Below are 24,678 nucleotides of genomic sequence, written 5' to 3' on the forward strand. Positions count from 1 at the left end.
GTTTCATATATTTACTGGGAGCACAAAGTTTCACCCTACCATAAATAGTAAACTCATCTGTTATTGACAAGAACGATAATTTATAAGCTTTAGCTTTCAGTGCTCGAAAATCCAATGATAAATAGAAATTAAAACAATTTCCTAGAAAAGCGCTCATAAACAAAAAGAAAGTGCAGAATGAGCATTAAAATAATTGCCTAGTCTGACGCGCAGAGCAAAAGTCAATTTCAGTTTTGCCATCAGTGTCGTTGACTTTGCATTTCCGAGCAGGGAAAATGTGCAAAGTTCTCGCAGTAAAAAAGTGTGGAAATGCAAGTGAAATTCTCTCATATAGCGGGCACATTTAATATTCATTTGAAACATTAAAGATGATTGCCCAGTGGGCAATTACTAGGCATGTGCACATGCAACCACAACTTGCCACTTTCACTTTGTATGTGGCTGGGCAACAATGTTGCAACAACACTTTCAACACCGACAACACAGCGAGTGTAGTAACTGGCGCCAAATGGTTTTTTATGAATGAAATGCAAACAGCTGGCCGAACAGCACAAAACGAACGAACGAACACCGCGAGTAGCGAGCCTGGCAACATGGCGCATGCGTAATGCAATTGAACAATTCAATTGGCGGCAGCCGGGAAAAATTCACGGAATTCGTTTGGCGGCGCAGTTGGCTGTCAGCGTTCAACGTGGTCGTGCGCAACGTGGACCTGCCTCAGGGCATCTAAACGGAGAACCGAAGTGTTGTTTTTGTGTATGACGCGGTGTGTTTAAAAATATACATAATAATATCACTTGCCAAGCCGCAAGCAAGATGGCAATATCGAGCCAATTAAAGTGAGCGAGTGAGAGCCAAGAAAAGTGTGTGTGCGAGAAATCGAAAGAGAGAGAGAGAGAGAGAGAGTGCGATATTTGCTTGTGTTTATCAAGACAAATGCAGAATATAGTGCATGATAATAAAATCAAAGTACTCAATTTAATTATCGAAAAGTTTGTTTACCAAAAGCAGCATAAACAGGAAAAGTGGAAAGTGGAAAGAAAGTGCAATAATACCACAGTTGATAGCAAATTAAAAACAGATGGAAATTCTAAAGAGAAGCAGCACATCAATTTATAAATAAATAAAATATACGTTTATTCGTTTCTGTGTTAATAACAAGAGAGTCCGAGCATAAGAAAAGAAAACAACAAATTAGCTCTGTCAACGTGAAATTCGAAATTCCAAGTTAAAGAATATAAAAAATATCATACTCGTATGCAAAGTGAGAAAAAAGGTGTCGCTGTTCAGTGTGCGTGTGTTTAATCGCGCCATATATGGCTGGTAATTAGCCTTAAGTGATGGCATCCCTCGGCATTGATGGTTGACATTTTTCTTGTATGAAATATGCAAATGACTCAACGCAAAGGCGCCTGGGAGTAATCACGGCAACAAATGAGCTGCAGCCCCCCATTGGAATGCATACTCGGAATACACGAAGAACGTCAGAGATTCTGAGATTCTGAGATAAGGAGACAGTTGTACACGTTGTAAATTAAATTTTCCCCCAAGGTAACTGAATAAAATCGTAATAAGCCTATTAAAAAAAAAAACGTGGAACATGTTTATGCTATACACAAATCCAAATACCCTGTAGCCATAATTTCCAAAAATCAGATCACTTTAAAACTTCTGCAAAAGCGTATTCGAATGTCGTGTATTTTTTTTTGTCTTCACAATTTATGAAGAACGACATAAAAATGTTTCTTTGAACAACACAACAAAACACAACACAACACAGAGAAAAATGTCAAGTGACTTTTTACGATGTTGTTGAATGCCAAAATGAAAGTTCTTGAGATTATCATTGCCAATAAGCATTTGCATACGCAATGTGTTTATCCTTATGCCTTGAATTCTAAATCGAATCAAGGTACAACGCTATAAACCATTTAAACTCAACACGTACCACAAATATAATTAAATTTCTTTGCAAAACAAGAATCTCTTTCTCTCATTCACTTTGAGTGATTTGTTTAAATTTTGTTTTTTTGTCTTTTGTCTATTGCAAGTATGAGTAATAATAAAAAAAGGAAATATGAAAAACAACACGCGGCTTGTTATTTAAAATATGTAAAGGAAAGGTAAATAGCATGAAGTGCATTCAACTGAAATCATGTAAACATTTAAGCAACTTTAATGCAGATGAGAAAATGTTCAGCTGTTATTTATTATTTATTTTTAATGCGATTTAATGTCCTGCACTTATTTTTATGATATTGCCAATTAGAAAATATAAAGTGATTTATTTGATTTCATTAAATATTGAAAAGCAATGAAATTTAAAGCAAAACAGTGATTTATTTTAAAAATCAATTCAGTTTAAAGCAAAACAAATTTATTATAGGCTGATAATATTTTATTCTAAGAAAACTGCAATCAAATGTGAATAAAATTTATTTGCAGATGCCACACTTAATCCTCTCTTAAGTAAATAAAACTGACATCTGATACTTTAGATATTGTTTTTGTGGAAATTGACAAATAAATTTGAATACCATATTTGCGTGCAATTCACACTCACTTATCCTGGTTTAGAAACATTGAAAATATATTTTTTGGAAGCATTTAAATTGGAATTTGAATGCAGAGCTTAGGTCGAAAGGCTGCTCTAAGCTTAAGCTTAGCAAGCGAGGCCTTGAGGCTAAGTGATGCATTGCAAATTGTGGCTTTGTGAGTGCTGCCACTTAATGTCGAGATTATTAAGTATACGCTGCATGGTACGCCGCATATCACGCTGCAGCAACAGCAGCAGTCATTTACATAAAAGGCAGCCGTAGCATTTGAAAAACAACTGCGTCGTCTATAATGGGCCACACAAAACACATTACCAGACTAATACTCTCGTAGTTATGCACAAATGTCTCACTGTCTGTTAAGGATGGAAGGATGAGGAAAGCAGCAAGCACATGGATGGGATAATAGACGTACTCGAGCATAAATCAGCAGCTTTATGGAGAGGACATGCGTGAAGGGCACCTGCGTGCTCATTGAGCAATCAAATTGCGCGAATTTCCACAATTATCCTTTGTGATCCTTGTGCATTCCAAGCGCGCATTGCAGCTGCTCATTAAAATAGCCAAAAAAAAAAAAAGAAAGGAAGAAAAGAAAATATGTAAATGGAAGAACCAACTTGAGAGTGCGATGAGTTTATGGCCTATGCTGCTTGCGAATTTGTTCAACAACATTTCTTTCAAAATATTTCATGTTTCGTGTTTGCTTTGCTTTCGCTGAGCAAAAGCAAAAGCCTTGAAACTGTCAACTAAAAATAAATCGCAAGAGTTGTTTAGTCTCCCTCTCTCTCTGTCTTTCTGTCTTTCTCATGCTTGAGCATGTTTTCATAAGCAAAACGCTGAAATATATAATAATTATAATATCGCCGCGTTTTTCATGGCAGACGCAGATACTCAAGAATCGTACTCACACTCAGTTGAGCATATCTCATCGTATAGAATATATTTTATTTCAATTTATATGTTCTCTTGTCGCATGCTATAAATTCTATATACCCCCCACCAACAACAACAGCACATGCATCCATAAATTACTCGACCCGACTCGACTCAACTCAACTCATCTCAGCAGCCGCCGACAACAATGCCTCCAAAATCGCTGATAACTTTGTGTCGCATATGGGGAAAATACAGACACACATACACACACACACACACAATGGGAATTAACTTAGCTGGGCACCACATCATTTACAGTAGCATAAATTAATATACTTAAGCTTTTAATTAAATAAATTTTGAAAAAATGCCTGAGAAAAGCCAAAGCAAAACACACACACAAATTGGCCTCACAAACAGTGGCGTTGTCTCTTTCATTTTAAAGGGAAAACAAATTGAAAAGTTTTGATTTTGGTTCCATAAAACTTTAAGTTGCCATTAATGCAAAGCACTTCAAATCAAAGCGACTCCAACTTGAAAGAGAAAGTTTCAAATTTAATTACACATAAAATTGTAAATACTCTCGATTCTATTTACTATTCATTGTAATGCTCTCAAACTTTCGTATTCAAAAATTGATGATACAGATTAATTTCAATTTGTAATTAATTGAAAACTTGCAAATTTACTTTTGTTTAACAAAATATTAAGCGTATTTCTTTAATGAAATATACAAAATTTTTAATGACTTTCAATCAAACTTAAATTGAAAATTTAAATTTATAAAATTTCATTTCCTTGCAAACATTTTATATAAAATTTGTATACTCAACTTAACAGCATTTCCGTTTAGATCGCAATGCTCAAACATTCTTTGTTTAATTAACAGCAATTAATATTATTGAATTAGCGCAGTTTGTCTGCTGCAAACAACTTTTATTTACTGAAATTTGTGTTTATTTATCTCGTTTTAATTTACGCGGTTTTAAACTAAAATGTGATAAATTATGCGTTGATAATGGTTTGCTGCTTTTAATGGGCGTTAGCCAACAGTTGTGTTCGCACATTTAAATATTAAGTATATGCCTAGTAGTCGATTGGAGTGAAAGGAACGCGCGACACAAAAATATACGAATTTATAATATAAAAGAGCACATGCCAAATATCTCACACCCACATACCAAAGCACCAAAAAGTGAAGAAGAAACCTTGGCGAAGGGAAGGGCAGAGGGGAAGGGAAATGAAATGCAGACTGTCAGTCGCCTCGTTAGCCGGCAAAGAAGCAAAAAACTTTAGCATGTCCACACACACAAAACATGCACATAGTTTGCGCAGCTGAAAATGTTATGGAAACCTTTTGCAGGACACGTTTCTTCTGCTGGAATTTCAAATGCAAATTGCTTTCAAAACAATTAAATTCAATGTCATTTCGAAAATGAAACATTAATTGCAACTATTGTTATCCAAACGACAGCATGTTGTTTACAAGACACTCATTCCCATTCTCACATCAATTCAATACAGCGCCAGCCAATGGGGCGTATGAGTATTGAATGCATTCCCCATGAGTGTCAGCGATGAGCAAGTGAACTTAACATAGTTCCACGAAACGAACTTTACACTTGTGTTATGCTCTTAATTATCTCCACATTTCATTCCAATTAACTCATGCTCTAGACTCTAAAGGACACTTGATACAATTCGCATTGCACTGCTGGAATTTTAATCTCGATGTGCACGCATAGTGTTAGTTGTAAATTATCGTAATTTATGCTCATTAAATGGAAACATATTTGTATCTATTAGCATGCAATTAATTGCGACCAAACGCAATTGCAATTAAATGATTATTAATTAAGTACCTAGAAGAAATTCTAGTAATTTGTATTTTGCGTGCAATTCGGTATTGAATTTCATGTAAAATAAACAGAGAAATTACTGAAAATGCATTTAACATTGAAAACTTGACATTTGATTTATTAACTTGTTTGCAGATTTACTTGTCCAACTATGAAATGTTAGCTGGAAAATACGAGTAAATACACATTTATGCAACGTATTTACTTATTTACTTATTATTGTTTGTCACTGTAAATTAAATATTTGTGTAGAAAGTGCAAAGCCAGAGCAACTGAATTCCTCAGGCTACGAAATTATTTGGAATAAACAATCCCAACTAACGCTTCAACCTAATAAATCAATAAAGATTTAACCCAGAAATTTGTATTCTGAAAATCAAATCAAAATAGTTTACTCATTGCCAAGACGATAAAATTATGTTAGTCTGATTTTCTTTACTTCTGCTTGTTTGCAAGTGGCTTGTGGCTTGTCAGGAAAGATATTGGCGGAAGTGTAAAACAAAAGTAATCTTACTTTGATTATTTGTTCGGGACTATATATGGCAATGTTAGCTTTACATAATTGTGTGCAGTGCAGATGTTAATGTTAAATCACTGCTAACATTGGTTATCGATTGTGATAAACATATCCGTGCATTAATATTTGCTACAATAATAAATACAAATTATTCTCTCTCACTATATATAAATCATATGAATAAATCATATGAACAAACACCCGCAACATAAACAAAAATTGAGTTTTAAATGTATATTAAGAGAACGAAAAATTCAATTTTAATTCCTTAATTCTGAGGTACAATCTAAGAGTGAACTATAGAAATTTAATTAGAACTAAATTTCTTTTCATTCTTTAAAAGCCAACAATCAACCCCAACTAAATTGCCATTTTTATTATCAGAAAATCAAACAAAAAACAGTTCTTTTTATGCAAGTGTTGCTCTACAAATTACAGCACATTCATATATTCATATTTAAATTGTAGTTTTAACTCCAAAGTTGTTAGGACAACTATGAAAATTGAGTTAAAAATTAAATATAAATTGAATTGAAATATATTTATTTACCAAGCGAAACATGCCCAACGGAATTGAAAAGTATTTTTTGTACAAAATCAAACAAAAACAGCTTGCAAAGCCAAGGGAATAAAATACACACTTTCTAATCTGTGTTTTTTTAGTTGCTGCATATTAACATGCCAGAAGCAATGTAGCCAACTAGTTGTAACAAAAACGAAAAATTCAAAGCACTTTTTGTGTGACATGGCAAGTTGTGTGTGTGGTAAATGGAAAAACTGTCGCCATAATGTTAGAGCAACAAAAATGTTGAGAAACTGTAAATGAAAACAATAAAAAGTTGGCAGTCCAAAAGGGTTTTGGTCACGGTTGGCAAAGGCAATGCGAATAGCAAACGAATTGGTTTTGACCAACAAACACCAGCTCATGGGTCGACGACGTCAGAAGCATAAAAATCATGAAAGGCCAGAGGCACGTGCGTCGTGTGGAGTGGACAGCAAGTGGTAAAAAGGGTCTAGAGTATTAAAACTAATTGACGTTATAATTGCTGCGACCCCAAAATCGTCAACACAACGAGCAGAAGTAGAAGAAGAAGAGTGGTCAATGGCCACACACACACACACAGAGAGACAGCAGAACAATTCTAGCATCTAATTGCCATAATCGTCTTAACAAGGCGACACAGAAGCGACTCCCCAGCTTCTGCTTTGACAGTAGTTAAACGCTCAGTGACACCTGCTGACCACATGGCGGATACGCAACAAATCGTTTGCCATTTACCAAGCCACGCGACAACAGTTACAACAATTTAGTTGCAGTTGTGGTTACGGTTATGGTTTAGTGCAAAATACTGTTTTTGTGTTTTAAGGCGATTTACTGCACTTGCTGCGATAACAAATGTTGCATGCAAAAAACACGCATACGTCATGTTGGACACGGCAATGAGTCACAGCTCGTTTGAAACCGCACTCACACACAACCGCAATGGCAACAAGAGCATTTTATTTTATTTTAGCGACCACAAATCATGCCAAAACTCAGTGAGAAGGAGACAGAGCGAAGAGAGAGAGAGAGAGAGAGAGATAGGAAGAATGAACGTTGGCAGCTGTTCTATTGATTTGATTATACGATATGCGTGCGGTTGTATTTCTTTTTATTATAATGCGCTCGTTCGTGTTTTGAGGCTGATTTATCCGAAGCCCTAATTTTTGTGGGCTTTGGAATTAATCAACCGACATATGTGTGATTGTGTGTTTTGTGGGAGTGTGTTTGTCTGCCACGAATTGGGGGGCACTTTAATTTGATTGCTATTTGAAAAGGTGGCACAACACAAGGTAACTTGACTATCAATGCCGTGTCACTTAAGTGGCGCTCGTAATAACTTCTACAGCTATTTAATTGATTAAGTGTCTAAATAACAATGAGTTTGTTTACAAAGAAATGAAAATAAGTGTGGTGAGAGGTCTAAGAATTTCCCCACTTATAAGCACGTCTAATATAAAAGCCATTTAGGAGTAGTTTAAGTAATAATTTGTTCACTTAATACTGAACCGATTATTCATTCATTTAGTTAAATATACAGCATGTTCATTATGAAAGTCAAAATTTCAAGATTTAAAATTAACGATTAACTCACTTTTAGTTCATTCAAAAGAATTCAACGCATTATTTTATTTCATTTAAAAGCTTGAGCATTGCTACTCTTTCTGTTAACTCAATGGATATATTTACTTAACAGTCAGAACTGGCGGAAAAAGGATTTATTGAAAGTGTCAAGAGAGAACCTTTTTTTTCTACAGTTTATTTACTTTGCCTTTCTCAAGTTTAACATCACATTGTGTTTAAATTTCAAGGCAAACATTTCCATTTCTTATTAGCAAAAAAAGTGGTAAAATAAACTAAGTGAATAGCTAATGTAATGAAAGTCCAAAGACTGTAAAAGAGCTGTAAAGTAAACTAACTGTGAAAAGGAGGAAAAATACTTAATTCATAATAACTGTAATACGAATCTTTAATTTGAATAAGAGTTCTGTACTTAATAGCGAAAACAATTTGAGTCTGTAAACTAAGTTTAAGGAATAGATTTTAATTCAATAATATGTTTCTACAAATATGTGAAAAGGCAGACAGTATTTCGTTTAAACATATTATAAATTCTTATTAATTATTTTATTCTGCTACACATAGCGTAGAAGGCTATTATAACTTTGTGCCTCGAGGAAATGTTTGTAATAGATATAGGGAATCTTATCGGAGCCCATAAAGTATATATATTCTTAATCAGCGTCAATCGCCGAGACGATGTCCGTCTGTCCGTCTGTCTGTCCGTCCGTCTGTATTAACACCTTTATCTTAGAGACTATAAGAGATAGTTGTCCGATATCACTTGTTATGTTTGTACACAGATAAAGTTTGCTTCAAATTTTGGCCACGCCCACTTACGCCCCCGCAAATCGATAATATCGAAAAATAAGCGTAAGCTATTGTCGCGATTATTGGTACTTACAATAAAAATTACAGATTTTATGATTCCTAAAAATGTGATTGCGATTAGATAAAAATTGTCGAAGTTGTTAAAGAAATAATTTTATATGGAAATAAGCGCCTACACACTTGGAGTCATAGTTGCTTCAGCTGACAATCTGGTATATTTGGCACTCTATTGTATATTTAAAATGTATGTATATATATATGCGTAAAACAGTTTTCAGTATTTTTAAACATACCAAATTATAGGCCTTGCTATATTTTTAGTATTTTTGCGGTATACTAATATGGTATACACTATAATATATTTTGAATGTAGTTCTATATCAATAAACCAAACATAGGCTTTGGTATATTTTAGTATTTATGTGGTACATTAATTTGGTATATACTATGATATATTTTGAATATAGTTCTGTAATTATAAACCAAATTTAGCCGTCGATATATTTTTGGTATTTCTGTGGTATACTAAGTTGGCATATACTATGATATATTTTGAATACAGAACTATATCAATATACCAAATATAGCCTTTGGTATATTTTAAGTATTTTTGTAGTTTATTAATTTGGTATATTATCAAATACCGCACTGTTTTACTTTCATTAAAAATGGATAGCTGGTATTTCTAAGTCGAGCACACTTTTTTAGCTTTCTTACTTGAATTTTTTTCCACGGCAACTGGAAAGTGGTATATTAATTTGGTATATACCTAAATTAATGCAGCACTATTTTCTTTTTATTCAAAATGGGTAGCGAGTATCGCAGACTAAAGCTTTCTTACTTCTTACTTCCATGTTCATTTTCAAAGTCAAACATTCTTTATTTCACTCTATGGTTAACTTTTTTTGAGTACAAATATTCAACGTACCGTTTTGTTTCATTTTAAGGATGAATAAATAAATAAACACTGCACGTGGCAACAAAACCACAGTTGCTGATTAATTACTCAAGCTCTCCGAAAGAGCTTTGCAACTATTGCTCAACATTGAAAGTTGAAAAATTGAATCATAAGTATGTGTTAAATTTTGTTGTGTTACGTGTCGCATTTTAGTGGGGAGCAAAATAACTAATAGTCGACTGGTTGCTAAAAAACCTTCGACACGCTTAGTTTCTGCTTCAATTGCTGCAACAAATAAGCAACTTTGCGGCCAAAAACTTTTTATGTTCTATACGAATTGAGCGCTAAGTTGGTCAGCAGACCCCAACAAAACAACAACAACAATGGCAACGTCGTGTAACTAAAGACCTTCCATTTTTCATTTCCTCTTTTGCAGCTTAAAGTGTCAGCAAAAGCAACAACAACAACTACAACAATAGAGGCAACACTATTAAGTGAGTGCCAGAAGGAAGGAAGGAAAAACGGGCTGGTAAAAAGCGTTTAGCAAAAAAGTCAAAGTCACTGCGCCCTCAGGACGAAGGATACATCCACGAACGTGGCACAGGTGTGACCCCCAACTATAACGACACAATTTATGTTACTACAACTCGCAGTTGTGGCAAACTAAATGCTTAAATGCTGCACAGTCCAGAGCACTCACAGGCCAGCTAGTCGTAGAGTTTCCAATGCAGGCAGCTGATGGACCCGGCATTATGCCACCGCCAGCATCCGCCGAATACGATGCGGCGCCGATCAATACCGATCAGTTTCTGGCCAGCGTCACGGGTCAGAGTCAGGAGGAGGAGCAGGCGATGCGCTACGAATTGGCCGACACCACGGGCAGCACACTTATGCCGCTGCTCTACGATGCCGGGCAGCAACTGCTGCTGTTCAACTACACAACGACACACAACAGCAACTATGAGAATATGCACAACACTTACAGTAACGTGAATGGCAGCCATGCGGATCTGTTTCCCATGTACGACGAGATGCCCGAACCGAATTGGACGCGCACCTGCGAAGAGGAGTACAGACCCGATCTGGAGGAAACCCGCATTGAGTTCTGGGTATGCGGAGTTATACTCAACATTGTTTGCGTGCTTGGACTGCTGGGCAATGTGATATCAATGATTATTCTGTCGCGTCCACAAATGCGCAGCAGCATCAATTATTTGCTCACCGGTTTAGCGCGCTGTGACACGATGTTGATCATCAGCTCGATGCTGCTCTTTGGCATACCTTCGATATATCCCTACACTGGGTATCTCTTTGGCTACTACAACTACGTGTATCCGTTCATCTCCCCTGCCATGTTTCCCATCGGCATGATTGCGCAGACTGCGAGCATTTACATGACATTCACCGTGACACTCGAACGCTATGTGGCCGTGTGTCATCCGCTTCGGGCACGTGCTCTGTGCACTTATGGGCGTGCCAAGATCTATTTTATTGTGTGCGTCTGCTTTGCGTTGGCGTACAACATGCCGCGCTTCTGGGAAGTGCTGACCGTTACGTATACGCCACCGAACACGACGCAAGTGCTGCACTGTGTGCGTCCATCGCCGTTGCGTCGCAATCCCGCCTACATCAATATCTACATCCATTGGTGCTATCTGATCGTCAACTATATCATCCCGTTCCTCACGCTGGCGATCTTGAATTGCTTGATCTATCGACAGGTGAAGCATGCGAATCGCGAACGTCAGCGTTTGTCGCGATCGGAGAAACGAGAGATCGGCTTGGCCACGATGCTGTTGTGTGTCGTGGTTGTGTTCTTCATGCTGAACTTTATGCCGCTGGTGTTGAACATCTCGGAGGCATTCTACGACATGATCGATCCGCGTTTGACGAAACTCTCGAATCTGCTGATCACGATCAACAGCAGCGTCAACTTTTTGATCTACATCATCTTCGGGGAGAAGTTCAAGCGCATTTTTTTACTCATTTTTTTCAAGCGACGCCTGAGTCGTGACCAACCGGATCTTATACACTACGAGAGCTCCATATCGAACAACGGCGATGGCACGATCAACCATCGATCGTCCGGCCGCTTCTCACGTCACGGCACCCAACGCAGCACCACAACCACCTACCTGGTGACCACGGGGGGCGGCGGTGGCGGACTCGGCGGAGCGAACAACAGCTCGATGAACAGTGTCCGACTCACTCAGGTGTCCGGGTCGCCGGGTCTGGTGAAGATCAAGCGGAATCGCGCTCCCTCGCCGGGTCCCGTTGTCTACTATCCGGGACCGCGTGAACTTCAGCGTTCCGTCTCGACCACGAATTCGACAACCAACAATAATACGGCGCTCGGCTTGGATTGGACTGTGGATGGCAAGAAGTTGGGCCATGTGTCGTCTGGGTTCTAAACTCTAGTCATGTCTATATATACATATATATAATCTGTAAATACGGAAAATACTATATACAAACTAACAAAAAATATGTTATAAACTTACTTAAATTACAATATACTATATGATTAACTGAGCGCGCCAAGCGTCGCGTTACTTTGTGATAAGCGTTAAGTGTTACTATCTCTCTTTTCTCTATTTCTTCCTCTAACTTTCGATCACAAAAAAAGTACAGCAAACTCTTGATAACACACTCAATCGATTATCAAATTAGCAATCAATTGTTTTCTTTATTTTATCATCCAGCTAGCAGTTTTCTAAATGAAAGACTGACTTCCATAAGTCCAGGTTGAGCAGTTAGCTTTAGTCGATTTGCTAGACTGATACATACATAACATATATATGGAAACTAGAGCTAGAAAAAGTCTCTCTCAATTTTTACTATTAAGTGTGCAAGATTTAACAAGTACGTCCTAGATATATGTGATAAAAATAACATCATTGAAACACAAAGGAAACTCTTCGGTCAACATTACAGATTGTGTTTAATTAATTGCCAATTTGTCTAACAAATTCCTTTCGAAAACTTTCTAGTCGTGTGTTTGACAAGACTTTGCTGTACTTTTTTTTTGATTGCAAAACAAAAATAACACAAAACCCTTTTTGATTATTTGCGAGCTTCTTCTGTCTGTTACTCAATCAATTGAATTTGTTACAATTTTGCACTAAATTAAGCTGTAAAACTTTTTCGTACGCCATAGATAATAGCAAAGCAAAATACAAAATACAAAATACATATAAAAAAAAAAGGGCAAGTCCGGAATGCGGCTGACCCAGCAATGTTTCGAGGCGAAAAACTTTTATTTATTAGCGTCAAGTTTTCGCTTTTAATTAAATATACTTTCTGCACTGCATTTTTCAACCAAAACTTGATAAATGATTTTCGTTTCTTTTCATCTTCTGTTCATCATCCGACCTTTCTTTCTTTGCCGATTGGCTGACCTTAAATTATAGAGAAAAAAGTTTTATATTCTTTTTTTTTGTTATCGATAGCAGTTCATATTTTTTGTCGATTGGACTTTGGATGCGACGCTGCAAATATGTCAAGTTGTCAGGAAAAAGTTGAAAAGTTAAACCCAAAGTTCACTTAACAAAAGAAGGACCATAAATTCGATTAAATGGCTCGTTTTGCCCCAAAGAACTCAACTCATCAACACAAGTAGCTCAATTTAACATGTTTACACACACACACATACGCTTTTCTATGGTAAAAGACATTTTCAGGTGTTCAGAAATTGAATTTATTTAAACTTTACCTCCCACAACAACAACGTTGCTACTCTATAAACGAAACTAATTTGTAAATAACTAATATACAATATATATTGATAATTACATTAGCTAATGCAAAGCATAAATGGCATAAAAAAACACACACAAAAATAATGAAATTCGAAATACATTTAAATTAGCATTAGTTTAGTTATAATCGAAAACACTCAAGTTAAATATATTTGCTCGAGAGATTCAATAAAAACATACATTTAAAAATTGCGCAATTGAAACCGAAAACTGCATTTAATTCATGGCGATAAATTATTCACATTTGAATAGCTCTCTCGAGACAGGTCGTTATAGTTAAAGTTTACTGTGGCAGACAGATTGAAAATGGTAACGAGCACATTCTAATGGCCACTTACAATTCAATTTACAAGCGCAGTACCCACAATGGGCGTGGCCAGCAAAATAACTGCTCAACTGGGTCCAAGCTCAGCACCTGATGTTGACGATGACGAAGAAGCCAAGCAGCAAAGCTGGACGTCAGGCGCTTAGAGAAGCTTTACGCATTTGCCTATGCTAAGCACGTGGTACGAGCTCGGAGTTTATGTCACCAACAAAGGCATTTTAATAATAATCATAAGACCAACAGTACAGTCTGAAAGTTATGCACTGAACGACTACCAAACACCCTGCGAAAATTGTAAGTAATGTGGAAATTTCTTGAGCATAATCCAAGCACATCCTTTGGTCACGCTTAAAGCGCTCTCAATTGAATTACGCGAGTGACACGTGAGCTGAGGGCGAAAACGAAAACGAGAGATCCAAATAGATGCACAACTAATTAAAATTGCAAAATTTATGCATACAAAGTGAGACGGGGGATAAAATTAGGGGAAGCGCCAAGCAATCTGGCACGTTTATGCGGCGCTCCCAAAAGTATGCTATGAAAATTTGCTACAGCGACAAAATGTCTGACGTTGTGTGTTGTGTGTGTTTGCTATTGTTGTAACTTTATTATGCTCGCCGCATTCGAGTGTCGCTTGGCTTTGTGATAAAGACTATAAATCAGTTTGGATAATGTCAACAGTGGGAGATGCTCTGCTGCACAGCATCCACTTCAACCCTCAGTAGAGTTATTTTGTCGCCGCTCTCGCATTTTTTTATGTTTTTAGTGTTGATGACTTTCTGTTTGTCGTCGAGTCTAAACAGTTTGATGTGTTTTTAATGCCACAGGGATTATCGGTCGCCAGCACCGACAAAAGATGATGATGAGTTTATGGTTTTCTCTCCTGTATTGTGTTGGCCGCTGTTTTTGACAAATGATACATAAAGTTGGGCTTTGTTTTATGCTCTTCTCCCTCTCCCTCTATGAGAGACAAAAGTGTTGACCCTACCAGCCTGTTTGTTAATTAATTAGCGTGCCTTTGTCAGTAACAAGCATATCGAAGCTGTATAACTTCGCATTTAATTAATCTCTGGCCACGTGATGTTCAAGTTCAACACAAATTCAACACACCAAAAACTTCTTCTTCAAGGCATTTTTGCATAAACTACTTAAACAATGCCCCAGCCCAAGATGCCATACACTCAACTTCCGCTTTATAAAGTACAAATTCCCCAGGCTCCACTTTACGCCCCAAAATTGAGAAGGAGACGCCTCGAGTATGACGTCGTCATCGCTTCCCATTTGCTATCTGCCTATCAACATCTTAACCATCACGGCAATATAGTTAAGTATAAGTACTGCCGACTGGCAGTCACAGTTTCTACTCATATAATTAGCGTTGAACGGTCACAATTACAGCGGCAGGCCTCCTTCTCCACGCCTACTACGCATTTGAACGTAGTGTCGCCTTAGTGTGAGTATTTGTCTTTGTTTGACGTTCTGCCTATAGAAGGAATACAAACAATGCCGGGCAAACAATGACACAATATCTAGAGCAAACCTCGTGGCGCGTGTATGCCAAAAAAAAAACAACAAGAAACAATCTACACAAAAAACAGAACACACAATGGGATATCAAATAAATGGCAAATGTAAATTTTTCGCAACGAAATTGCGTTACTCTAACAAATCAATCGTAAACAAATTGTATGTGAAACTCGTATGAATTTTTTCTACATTTTACAACTGCCACGTGCCACACGGAAGTATCTGATTGTGTGGGACTTTTATCCTACGCCTATGCTGCTGCTTATCTATGTAAATTCAACTCTTTATACAAAATTTAACATGTTTGCGGTGCGTATTAAAAGGTCAATTGACGCCTTAAGCCAAATGTGCGCTTAAAAGTATGCTACAGATTTTTATCCCACATACATTATGCAAAGCTTTGCTACCTTTTTCTATGGAAATGTGTTTAGCCGATACACGTTACTTTAATCGCAATCTGTAAAAAGAATATAAACAATTTAAATATCCGCTGCATAGAGTATGAAACAGTTTACTTTCACTTTCTTTTAAATTTGTATACCATCATAAATTTCCTGTTTACCTATTGAGCAAGCTAAACATGTTCCACATTAAGTAAGATGAAGACATGTGGGCGACTGTTTTGATAATTTTATAACTTATTCAAACTTTACTTAATAACTTTATAATAGTATAGACATACTTTCTTGGTAGTACGCTACAGCATTAATGATTTTTTGATATCAAAGAATCTATCGCTGAAAGTCAACATTCTTTTTCACTAGAGGTTTAGAAAATGGCCCGTAATCAATACTTTCTATTCATTTGTATCATAAATTATGAATGAAGTTAAAAATTAAATTCATTGCTGTTAAATCGCATTTTAAGCTTTTTTTTGATTATACAATCCAATATTAATTCATGTTGTCTTCATAAATTAGCCACAAAAAGCACAACGCGAATTTGAAGAGCTCTAAGCAGCTCTTGTCTGTTCATTCTTGGAATTTTCACTGCAGGATTTTCTTGCTCTATGCATTGTGCAAGCCGCTAATCCATGCACTCCAAAAGCCCAAAATAACTACGACAAAAGCGAAGCTTTTGCAAAGTGCACAAATGTGCGGCTTGCTAAGAAGCGTGCTACAACGAAAACTCCCAAATGATTCTACACTCGACGCACTCAAGGCTCAACACATGCACATAAGCACAACAACAATAGCGCTAAGCGCATATGGGGAAAATGCGCGGCGTTGAAAAGTATGCTACACATTTTTTCCGGCCATACTTTTAATGCCGCTCGCAGCTGTCGTCAACTGTTAGCCACTGGTCACCATTTTATTTTATTTTTCTGCTGTATTTCAGTCGTCGTCGTCTGTTGCTGGCAGGCACAGCAGTTGCCACTCGGCACTCGGTTCAACCTTAAGTGCATGGGTGTAACGACAAAAAAAAAGAGAAAATGGAAGAGAGAGAGCACAGAAGGCAAACCACATGGCGACATGGCAACGATGACAATGTGCCGAGTTACATATATGGCGACTGCACTTGTGCACAACTTTTGACAAGGATGCCACAAGCACTTCAGACGACAGCCAAAAGTGGCAGCAAACAACAAGCAAAATCTGGGAATATGGGATTGTGTATTATTGATAAAATTCTGTATTGATTTTACGCAATGCTAATTTAGAAACTGTATGCGGCAATAACAATTGGAAAAGCGGTTAGATCGGCTTAAACAAATTCCTGTAGTTGAACCAACGCTGGCAAGTAAGTGTCCGGCACCATGGCCATGCCTTGTTGCGTGCCACTGCAACGTGCCGCCTCCACATCCTTGACAGTGCTGACACCTGTGCCCACAAACAAGGACTGAAATCCGCTGTTATGGGCAAACAATATGTCCGTCTTTAGGCTGTGAAAAAAGAGCATTAATAAAATACATAAACGTATGAAGGTTAAATACTAAAATATACCAAAGTAAAATGTGGTCAACGATGAGATATATTCTAAATGAATATATCGAAAAAAACTGAAATGTACCGAAGTCGAGTTTCTTCGACTGTGAGATATATACCGAATGAATATACCAAAAATACTAAAAACTCGAATGTAATCGAATGTAAATATATACTCAATTAATATACCAAAAATACAACAAAATACTGAATAATATATTTGGTATAAAAGTATAACAAAACATTGTGGTATTATTCATAAAACATACCAAATTAATATACTGTTAAATAATAACATATACCGCAAACTATATTTGGTAGATCGATATAAAAAAACATTGTGGTATTATTCTTAAAATATACCAAAGTAATATACCAAAAATCTAAAATATACTGAAGACCCAATTAATATACTAAAATATTCTGAATAATATATTTGGTATATAAGTATAACAAAACATTGTGGTATTATTCTTAAAACACCAAATTAATATACCGTTAAATACTAACATATACCGAACAAGTAAGAAAGTTACAGTCGAGTGTGCTCGACTGTGAGATACCCGCTACCCATTTTTAATAAAGGCAAAATATTGCGGTATCATTTTCAAAATATACCGAAAATACTAAAAAATACTAAAAAATATACCAAATGGTATGTTTGGTATATCGATGTAGTACACCATTCAAAATATACCATAAACGGCACAATGTGCCAGATTGTCGGCCAAAGCAACTCAGACCCCTAGTAAGTAGGCGTTTTTGCCCATACAAAAGTATTTCTTTAATAACATCCACAATTTTTATCTGAACGCAAATTTTCAGGAATCATAACTATTACAGTAATTATTATATATACCAAAATTCGTAGCTCTAGCTTTAAAATTACACTTGTTATTCGATTTTTTTGATTTGCGGGGGCGGAAGTGGGCGTGGCAAAAATTTGAAACAAACTTGATCTGCGTGCAAACATAACAAATGCTGTCGAAAAAAAAATTATAGCTCTATCTCTTATAGTCTCTGAGATCTAGGTGTTCATACGGACGGACGGACGGACGGACAGACGGACAGACGGACAGACGGACAGACGGACATGGCTATATCGTCTCGGCTGTTGACGCTGATCAAGAATATATATACTTTATAGGGTCGGAGATGCCTCCTTCTACCTGTTACATACATTTCCTGCCGGCACAAAGTTATAATACCCTTCTACCCTATGGGTAGCTGGTATAAAAATATATTTGGTAGATCGATATTACAAAACATTGTGGTATTATTCTTAAAGTATACCAAAGTGATATACAAAAAAAAATCTAAAATATACTGAAGACTCAATTAATATACCTACAATTCTAAAATATACTGAAATATTTGGTATATAAGTATAACAAAACATTATGGTATCATTCTTAAAATATACCAAAGAAATATACCAAAAAATCTCAAATATACCGAAGACTATATTTGGTATATCGATTTAACAAAATATTGCTGTATTATTTTTAAAAATATACCAAATGAATATATCTTACCATTGCAGATTATCAACGAAAAGCAACTAAGTCATAAAAATTATATCTTAAATAACTTAATCAATTTTTTACATCATTTACAAAATTTACAGAAGTCATAAATACTGTATACTCGTACCAGAAACTTTAGCTTTAAAGTTGAGCTAGATGTTCAATTTTTCCTGATGTGACAAACATGTGTTATAGGAAAACAATTATAGCTCTATTGCTTATAATCTAGGTAACTAGAGTATAAAACAGACAGACGAACAGACAGAACCTGATCAATGATACACGTATGTATATACTGGGATCAGAGATGACTCCTACCGTACGGATAGCTAGTATAATTATGAGCTCAACTGACACTTACGTATCGCCAATCATGAGCGTTGTTTCTGGATTAATGTGACCACAATTGCGCAGCTCATTCACCATCATCGGATTCGGTTTTCCCAGTATGAGAGGCTTGCGTCCACTTATCGTTTTAATTGCCGCAATCATGGCGCCAGCACCAACGAGCACCCGATTGTTGCCAATGGGATAGGCACCATCCAAACAGGTGCCTAAAAAGAGCACTCGATTGTTGAGCAAATAGGCGCAAGCTCGCATTATGGTCTGCACATTGAAGGTGTCATCCTTGGCTACAATAACTGCTCCCACCTCCGGATCCAGTTTCATTTCCTTGGCAAACTGCAGCATACTCTTGTCACTCTGTTCATTTTGAACCGCAAATGAGCAAATATCGAATTTGGATAGTTCATGATTAATTCCCGGCTCGCCGATTATATACGCCTTTTTTGAAAACTTTTTGCTGCCCAAATAGTGAGCTATAGCCATGGCTGATGTCAACATATGATTGTCATCTAACTCTATACCAAAACTTCTGGCTTTCTTTATCAGCGCCGAACTCTCAACGCCCGAATTGTTGGTCACAACAAACATGCGCCGTCCGCTCGCTTTCAGCAGATTAAAAGTCTCGGGGGCTCCTTCAATGGCCTTATTAAAGTGCCACAGCACGCCGTCAGCATCGCAGATGATGGTCTCGAATGTGCTCAGCCATTGACGAACCCGTTGCTTTGGCAACTTGCTCAGATTTGTGAAACTCTGTTTGAACATTGCTTTATATCAAATTTGGTTTCTATGTATATTTAATGTTATAAAATCAACTCATTTGACAACATTGTTGTGGCCTACATACATTTTGTCGAAGTATTTTTGCAGTACATTTATAGTATTTGGTTAGTATATTTTGTACGTCGATATAAAATACTCATCATCGTTTAATTCCAAATTAAAATTGATCTACGATTTTATAGTCCTATCAGGGTTTTCTTCTTTAATAAGATTGTCTGCTACCCATTAACAGCTTGAAAAGTTATGTATTCAACTTTTTATACCCGCTGCCCATAAGGTAGAAAAGTATTATAACTTTACGCCTGCAGCAAATGTATACGACAGACAGAAGAAGACATGTCCGACCCCATAAGGCATATATATTCTTGATCAGTGTCAACACTCGACTATAGGTCTCTTACTTGTTCATCATTGATTTAAAACTGTTTAAAATCCAAACCAATCAATTTAAAGAAGATATTGAGCTATTGCTCACATTTATAACATATGCTATGAGAAGGTGAAAGTACTCGAGGACAAAGCTGAACTTCAATATTAAGTGTTCAGAACTTTTGCGATGATTTCTTCTATGAAGATTTGTCATTTTAGGACCAGATTTTGAAATATTGTAGTTAACATTTTTATTCGTCTTGTTCACGACCACAATCCGATTTTTCGCCTATTGCGCAGTTACGTTTGTCATATAAATAGTAATAGTAATAATACTTTTATAAACTTAATGTACTTAATTATATTTGTTATTTTTTAATGACAAAGACTTTTACATTCATCAACACTAACTCCATCATATCTAATTTCGTAAATGCAGCAAACACATGAGTCTAACCATTTCTAGAAGGCAAAAACTTCAGCAAGTCCGAAAGCTTGGGCACAAATAAATCTGGAATCTGCTGATACTGCATTGGTTTGCTGGATTTCTGAGCAGCAGCCACATCTTGTAAATTATTGACGCCAGTGCCAACGAGAAGAGTTTGAAAGCCGCAATTGTAGCCAAAGTGAATGTCGGTGTACATGCTAAAAAAGAATTAAAGTAAAGTACAAATAAATAATAGAAAAGATGTCAACTTACGTGTCGCCCACCATCAGAGTGCGCTCTGGGTTAATGATGCCCTCGCGTATGAGATGCGAACAAATGAATGTGTTGGGCTTGCCACAAGTGAAGGGAACGCGCTTTGAGGCAGCCTGAATAGCGGAAACCATGACGCCAGCTCCTGGAGTCATGCGACCTGGCGAAGCAGGAAAAGCACGATCACGATTGGTGGCCAGAAAGAGAACACGACGATCCTTTAAATAGCAGCAAGCCTCGCACATTTTCAGCATATTCAATTGACTATCGATGCCAACAGCCACAGCGCCAACATTATCATCCAGTTGCATCTGCTGCACATGATCGTGCAAAGAGCTGCCCAACATCTGCTCCTTTTTAATAGGCAGCGACTCAATGCCCACAGCCTTCAGCTCATCGGCAATGCCTTGTTCGCCCACAATGAAAACCTTTCGCTTGAACTTGCGCTCCTGCAGATAGCGAGCCAAAGCCATCGACGAAGATAAAATTTCATTCGCACCGATGAGAAATCCCATTTTTTGCGCTTTGTTGCACAGTCCATTGGCGGACATGGCCGAATGATTTGTGCAGATGAATACTTGTTTGCCCATTGCACGCAGCGCATTAAATGTCTCCGGTGTTCCTTCGATTACATCTTCGCGATGCCAGAGCACGCCATCAGCATCGAAGACAATCGTATCGATGCACTTCAGCCATTGCTGTATACTGAACTTATTCAAGGCGAGCAATTGACAGACTCCCTTCTTTACTAGAATGTTTGTCATAGCCGCACACATCTATTTTGAATTGTTATTTATAGAGAATATACATTGTGTTATTGAATGTTGTGTATACCCTAAGTCCAGCTCAACTTCCCTCAAAGCGTCAATTCGACAATAATTCAAGTATTCACAAGCTCAATATTAAATAAAGCAAACTTCATCTGTAGCAAATGATTGACAAGCGACAAAAAGCGTCTTTGATGACGAACATTTGCAAGTAAAAATAATTATTACTTGCCACCTAAAAGTATGCAATGATTTTTCAGTAAGCAACTTTGTGACAGGACTAACAAAAACTTTGTGTAAAATTCGTTGCATACTTCTAGGAGGCACGCTTTATTGCGTGCAGCAACTGCCTTTGTAACTGTCAAATAATAAATAAAATTGCAGACCTTTCGCTAATCATTAATTAAGTTCATTAGGCAATTTCTCCGCAGCACATCAACTCAAACCAAAAATTCGCCACATTGTACACAGCAAAGCTCAAGAAGAAGTGTTAAAGTCATTTCAAAGTTAGTCGGCGCCGTGACGTTGACATTGGTTTCCCAGGAGCCTGTGAAACGGCAAGGACATCGTTGGCGCATTTAAATCACTGAACTTTGCACATTTGTTATTTGGACATTGCAGGCCAGAGACCGACTGACTGAAAAGCAGGGCCAACTTGCGGTCCATCCTCCTCTTTGGCTGGCTGACTGGCTGAACATCGAAGCGCAACTTTTAATTGAGCGCAATGAAATAGGCAACTTGAAAGGCGAATCTTGAATGCGCACTCTCTGCGCTCCTCTCTCTCTCTCACTGTCTCTTTCTCTCTCTCTATCTCTGGCGTGTCCTGTGCAAATCGCCAAAGTGCCAAAGCGCCAAAGGCTGTCAGCATCAGCGTCAGGCGAGGCGACACCCGTGGCGCCAATTAAAATGGCATTTGACTTTGTTGTTGTTGCTGCCAACAATAACAACAAGAACAACAACAGAAACAGAAACAAGGCCAGCAAAGAACATTAATGTTCGCGACAGATACTTAAGCATGTCTAAAATCCGACATTTGTCCGGCCGCACCTTGGCATAAATTCATTAAAACGTGTTTGCCCAACGGCTATTTCACTTCGGCTTCAGCTTCGAGCGAGGGAATGCGCATAAATCTGCCGCAATTTAGCGGATTTCTTTTTGACCGTGTCAAAGAGCCCACAGCAAGCTGCCCAAAGCAATTCCGTCGCAAAACTCTCTGCATACCGTTCGCAAATGCCATTTGCCGCAAATTGGCGCAACACTTTTCAACGGTCACTTGAAGCGAAAATTGAGTCGCAAAAATGTTGATAGAAATTCTTTCAAAATTTACATAAATTTAATTTTGATTAAAGCAACTTAAATTTTGAATTAAATGTTTAATAATTCAACAAATTTATTTACGCATTTTATTTACTTGTTTTCAATACCTCCAAGAATCAATATCATTTAAATATATTTCTTCAGTCGCAGCGTGAAAATACCTACAAGCAATTACAAAGTTTTCGGCACAAAAACATTTCCAAATTCATTTTGTTTGAAAGTGAAATTTCTTTAATTTTCCACTAGCGTGACTTTTTCAAACTGCATTCTTGTTGCAAAAAAAAGCAAAATCATTTAAAGAAAAAATGTAACAAATTTAATTATTAAAAGAAAAACTTTTCTTTTAGCCTATTGATGCGGCTTTTGCGCGTGTTTGTCGATATTGCTGTTGTTGTTTAATGCTTTTGTTGGGAACAGACGAAGCGTAGTTTGTCAATAGAATAGGCCCTGGGAAGCCTTGGGAAGAGAAACCAGACGAGGCAAAAACCGAAACTTTTTTATTAAGTTTACAAGACGAAGTTAATTTCTTTGGCGCGTGTGGCAATGCTCAGCGAGCCTAATTAATACCTTGGAGCAAACTCGTGGAACAAGTTGCAAAATTGTACTTGATTTATATGCTAATTACTGGATTGCAACACAACTTAGCTCAGCTAAGCTCAACGCAGGCCAATTACAATCGCTGTCAATTACAAGTTAAAATTAAAGTTTCACCACCTAAACGATTTCTGTTTGAGCTCAACTCGTGGCCATTATCTGGCGACAGCAGGCATTGGCAACAAACTTTAAATTTATCCAATGACTAGGCATAAATCAAGCACAGATACCATCATCAGCTGTCTCTGCCTACTCGACCAGAGCTTCAGTTATTTGAGGCCTGAAGGCTCAAGTCCGAGATTGCCTTTGCCTTTGCCCAGTTCGTCATCTTGTTAGCTCTGCTCTATTGCGTAATTCAAGTGAATGGATATCGAGTGAAAACAATCTCACAGAGTGTTTGCCGCTTTGACTGATGGCCGCCTGCAAAATTGCAATTTTATTGCAAATCCTTGCAGGAATTGAAATGTTTTTACCAACAGAAAAGTATTTGAGAAACTCAGACCAAAATTCCCTTTCACTTGTTGCATCAAATTCTCTCTTTATGTAAATTCCAACAGCAACTACAGCACCTGCATAGTTGAGTCAACTAAATCGCAATCAGTGCGCTTCGCAAGAGGTGAATGCAAAATAGAAGCATTTTCCATGTTGTCGTCGCATTCCAAGCTCCTACACTGCGTATACGCAATGTCAATACTGGTGACATTTAACATTTGCTCTTGTGTAAGGGAATTAGTCTCAGATGTGAGCACATTTACAACAAATTATGGCACATTAACAGCTCGCAGTTTGTGTCGAAATTTGACCACATTAATTTAACTGCTTCATGAAATTATGCACAATGACATGCCAAGGACCTAATGTCCTACTTAGCATGTAGAAATTTGTGTAAGAATAGCAATATGAATTGAGTAACTAAAATAGCTGTAGCTCGTTTTTCACATGCACTTCCTGGAATTTTTCCTATGATGAATATTCATTTTATGCACTTTATGCGTCAGCGAACGCTCAATCGATATCTGATTGCCAGCATATTTGATGGATTGCATATTAAAATGTTATAATAGAATGTTGCACCTATCGCAGAACGAATATTAGATGCGCTAACTCAGAG

General features: G+C 37.2%; 3 protein-coding genes across 3 annotated transcripts; 1 reads left to right on the forward strand and 2 right to left on the reverse strand.

Moving 5' to 3' along the window:
* The first annotated feature begins 686 nt into the window (after positions 1 to 686).
* LOC132792405 (FMRFamide receptor) lies at positions 687 to 13,386 on the forward strand. Its single transcript, XM_060801768.1, has 2 exons — positions 687 to 1,551; positions 10,074 to 13,386. Exon 2 carries the CDS (start codon positions 10,363 to 10,365, stop codon positions 12,046 to 12,048), a length of 1,686 nt encoding a protein of 561 aa, XP_060657751.1. The 5' UTR covers positions 687 to 1,551; positions 10,074 to 10,362; the 3' UTR covers positions 12,049 to 13,386.
* A 3,461-nt stretch (positions 13,387 to 16,847) lies between these two features.
* LOC132790068 (glycerol-3-phosphate phosphatase) lies at positions 16,848 to 19,868 on the reverse strand. The gene is made up of 2 exons (XM_060798500.1): positions 19,060 to 19,868; positions 16,848 to 17,129 (listed from the first exon to the last, which is right to left on the reverse strand). Exons 1-2 carry the CDS (start codon positions 19,803 to 19,805, stop codon positions 16,952 to 16,954), a joined length of 924 nt encoding a protein of 307 aa, XP_060654483.1. The 5' UTR covers positions 19,806 to 19,868; the 3' UTR covers positions 16,848 to 16,951.
* A 670-nt stretch (positions 19,869 to 20,538) lies between these two features.
* Positions 20,539 to 21,813, reverse strand: LOC132790096 (glycerol-3-phosphate phosphatase). The gene is made up of 3 exons (XM_060798530.1): positions 21,724 to 21,813; positions 20,893 to 21,665; positions 20,539 to 20,837 (listed from the first exon to the last, which is right to left on the reverse strand). The coding sequence occupies exons 2-3, from the start codon at positions 21,663 to 21,665 to the stop codon at positions 20,645 to 20,647; spliced, it is 966 nt and encodes a 321-aa protein (XP_060654513.1). The 5' UTR covers positions 21,724 to 21,813; the 3' UTR covers positions 20,539 to 20,644.
* Between the last annotated feature and the right edge of the window lie 2,865 nt (positions 21,814 to 24,678).

Source organism: Drosophila nasuta, chromosome 3, assembly GCF_023558535.2.
Source record: "Drosophila nasuta strain 15112-1781.00 chromosome 3, ASM2355853v1, whole genome shotgun sequence".
Lineage (NCBI taxonomy): Eukaryota > Metazoa > Arthropoda > Insecta > Diptera > Drosophilidae > Drosophila > Drosophila nasuta.

Coding starts and splice junctions, on each gene's coding strand:
- LOC132792405 (XM_060801768.1), top strand. CDS start 10,363: ATGCAGGCAGCTGATGGACCCGGCATTATGCCACCGCCAGCATCCGCC.
- LOC132790068 (XM_060798500.1), bottom strand. CDS start 19,805: ATGTTCAAACAGAGTTTCACAAATCTGAGCAAGTTGCCAAAGCAACGG. Junction 17,130..19,059: donor ACGCTCATGATTGGCGATAC/GTAAGTGTCAGT, acceptor CTTTTTTCACAG/CCTAAAGACGGACATATTGT.
- LOC132790096 (XM_060798530.1), bottom strand. CDS start 21,665: ATGTGTGCGGCTATGACAAACATTCTAGTAAAGAAGGGAGTCTGTCAA. Junction 20,838..20,892: donor ACTCTGATGGTGGGCGACAC/GTAAGTTGACAT, acceptor ATTCTTTTTTAG/CATGTACACCGACATTCACT.